We start from the raw sequence: 2,184 nt of genomic DNA on the forward strand, positions 1-2,184 counted from the left end.
CACACTCACACACACAATTTAAATCAATATAACTTTTGTATAGTACAGAAAGTAACTTTTCCAGTCACCGTTCAGCTGAACATAAACAAGCACATACACATGCAGTTATGGAAACAAATCCACACACATATACACACACACACACACACAGACAAATGCACACGTATGCCTGGTCTTGACAACTACTGGCAGGATTCTGTCCCTTCACTCTGCAAGTCATATTCATCATCAATTATATGCATCGATTATGATGTGCACATACACACACACACACACACACTCTCTCTCTCTCTCTCTCTCTCTCTCTCTCTAACAAACCTTTACATGCAGCATTATTCTGATTACAGTATATATATCACAGTCTAGTATAGAAGACAGTCTCGCATCATATCGCAGTCATATTTAAACACACACACGCACACAAACTAAAGAGCCGTCCACACTTCAAACAATTACTATGACAATTGATGAACTATTGCCATTGTTACAGTGCTATATGTGTGGTGTGGAGGGGGCCAGTGTTAAAATGATAGGACTTACAGTTATTGTTAAAGTGATACTGGCAGTGTGGACGGACCTTAACAGCCTCACATCCCAGTGTAGTGTTGAACACAGTACACATCATGGCACAGTCATATGTAAACACACACACACACACACACACACGGCACATCATGGCACGGCCAAATGTAAACACACACAGCACATCATGGCACGGTCATATGTAATCGCACACACACACACACACACACACACACACACACACACACAGCATATCATGAAACTGTCATATGTAAACACACACACAGTAGTAAGTAAACACAGTTGTGTGAGACCGTCTTAGAGAACATCTTACAGGTCCTCTGGAAAACACGCACTCTCACATGTGCACAGTCTCAAAGTAAAACACAGTCTTGAGTTAACACACGGTCTCACATTCTTTCATCTAAAAACACAGTCTTGCGTGAACACACACACGCTCTTCGGTGTGTGTGTTGAGAAGCTCATATCAGCAGCACCAGGACGGTTGATGGACAGGTGAAATATAGGGGCCCAAAACACAGGAGAGCACTATAGCAGTGAAAGAGATGAGTGTGTGTGTGTGTGTGTTAGTGTCAGGGTGTCATATGAGGTTTTTCTGTCAGTTAGTTGTAATGATGAAATGTTTCTGTTTGTTTGTGTGTGTGTGAGAGTTAGAGAGTGTGTGTGTGGTTGTGTGTCTGTGTGTATGATGTTTGTGTGGTTGTTGGTGTGTACAGAAGTAAAGGGGCGGAATGGGTCCCCTTTCAGAATCGGGTGCTCTCGTGTTTCAGCATGCGGATGCTGGCTAGTCCTGCTCCCCCATACCCAAAGTCCTGGTGCTGCTCCTCCAGTCACCGCACACTGCCCCCTGCAGGACTGCCACTGCCACTGCAGCTGCTGGAGCTTCCGCTGGAACATCGGTCCTCAAACACACAAATCTCAATCTGAGCCGAGAAGTCAAGGAAACACACACACACACACACACACAGAAACACACACACACACACGTACCAGGCCATTTGTCACACTATATCAGGCTCCACTATGACACACACTGCCATACAAAAAATCACAGACTAAAAATCACCATGAGGGAGAACCAGATTAGCTTAACAGTGTAGCGAAACAGTCCAGCTTTATCAGCTCCAAAGTAGCTTATCTTTGGCAGTGTAACTTTATGTATGTATTTAACGTTGACACTCTCACTTTAATGAATTCTGTTTTTAGCTTTAATAGCTTAGCCTTTACTGTTTAGCTTTAGCAGTTTGACCCTAATATAAATATTTAGTGATGCATTGTGTGCAGTTCAGTAGTGCGGCTTAGCAGTGTAATTAAAATGTTTAGCTTCAGTAGAGTAGCTTTAGCATTAAGCCTTAGCTGTGTAGGTTTAGCATTCCGCCTTAGCAGAGTAGCTTTAACATTCAGCCTTAGTAGAGTAGCTAACGAGTATGATCCGCAGGGCTGCAGACGTTTTACGAAATCAATGTATAAGCCACAGTTAACAGTCTTCAAATTACGGTAACAAAGATTCAGCCTTTAGCAGAAGGATACCACTCTCATGCCTCTTTCAATGGGGTCTGTTATGAGGAGGCCGCGGGGTGCGAAGATCTTCTCATTCTGCTCCTGAATGTAGCTAGAGATGTTCTTCAGCACCTATGGAAA

The 2,184-nt window shown here is 43.4% G+C and overlaps 1 protein-coding gene across 1 annotated transcript in view; it reads right to left on the reverse strand.

Annotated features, from left to right (window-relative positions):
* Positions 1-1,373: 1,373 nt before the first annotated feature.
* golga7bb (golgin A7 family, member Bb) overlaps positions 1,374-2,184 on the reverse strand; it is a gene marked incomplete at both ends in the record, with an annotated part of 11,766 nt that continues 10,955 nt past the window's right edge. The window contains 2 exon segments of the mRNA XM_080849123.1: positions 1,374-1,466; positions 2,074-2,175. Of these exon segments, the coding sequence (XP_080705249.1) occupies positions 1,374-1,466; positions 2,074-2,175 (195 nt within the window).

Source organism: Sprattus sprattus (assembly GCF_963457725.1).
Source record: "Sprattus sprattus genome assembly, chromosome: 12".
Classification (NCBI taxonomy): domain Eukaryota; kingdom Metazoa; phylum Chordata; class Actinopteri; order Clupeiformes; family Clupeidae; genus Sprattus; species Sprattus sprattus.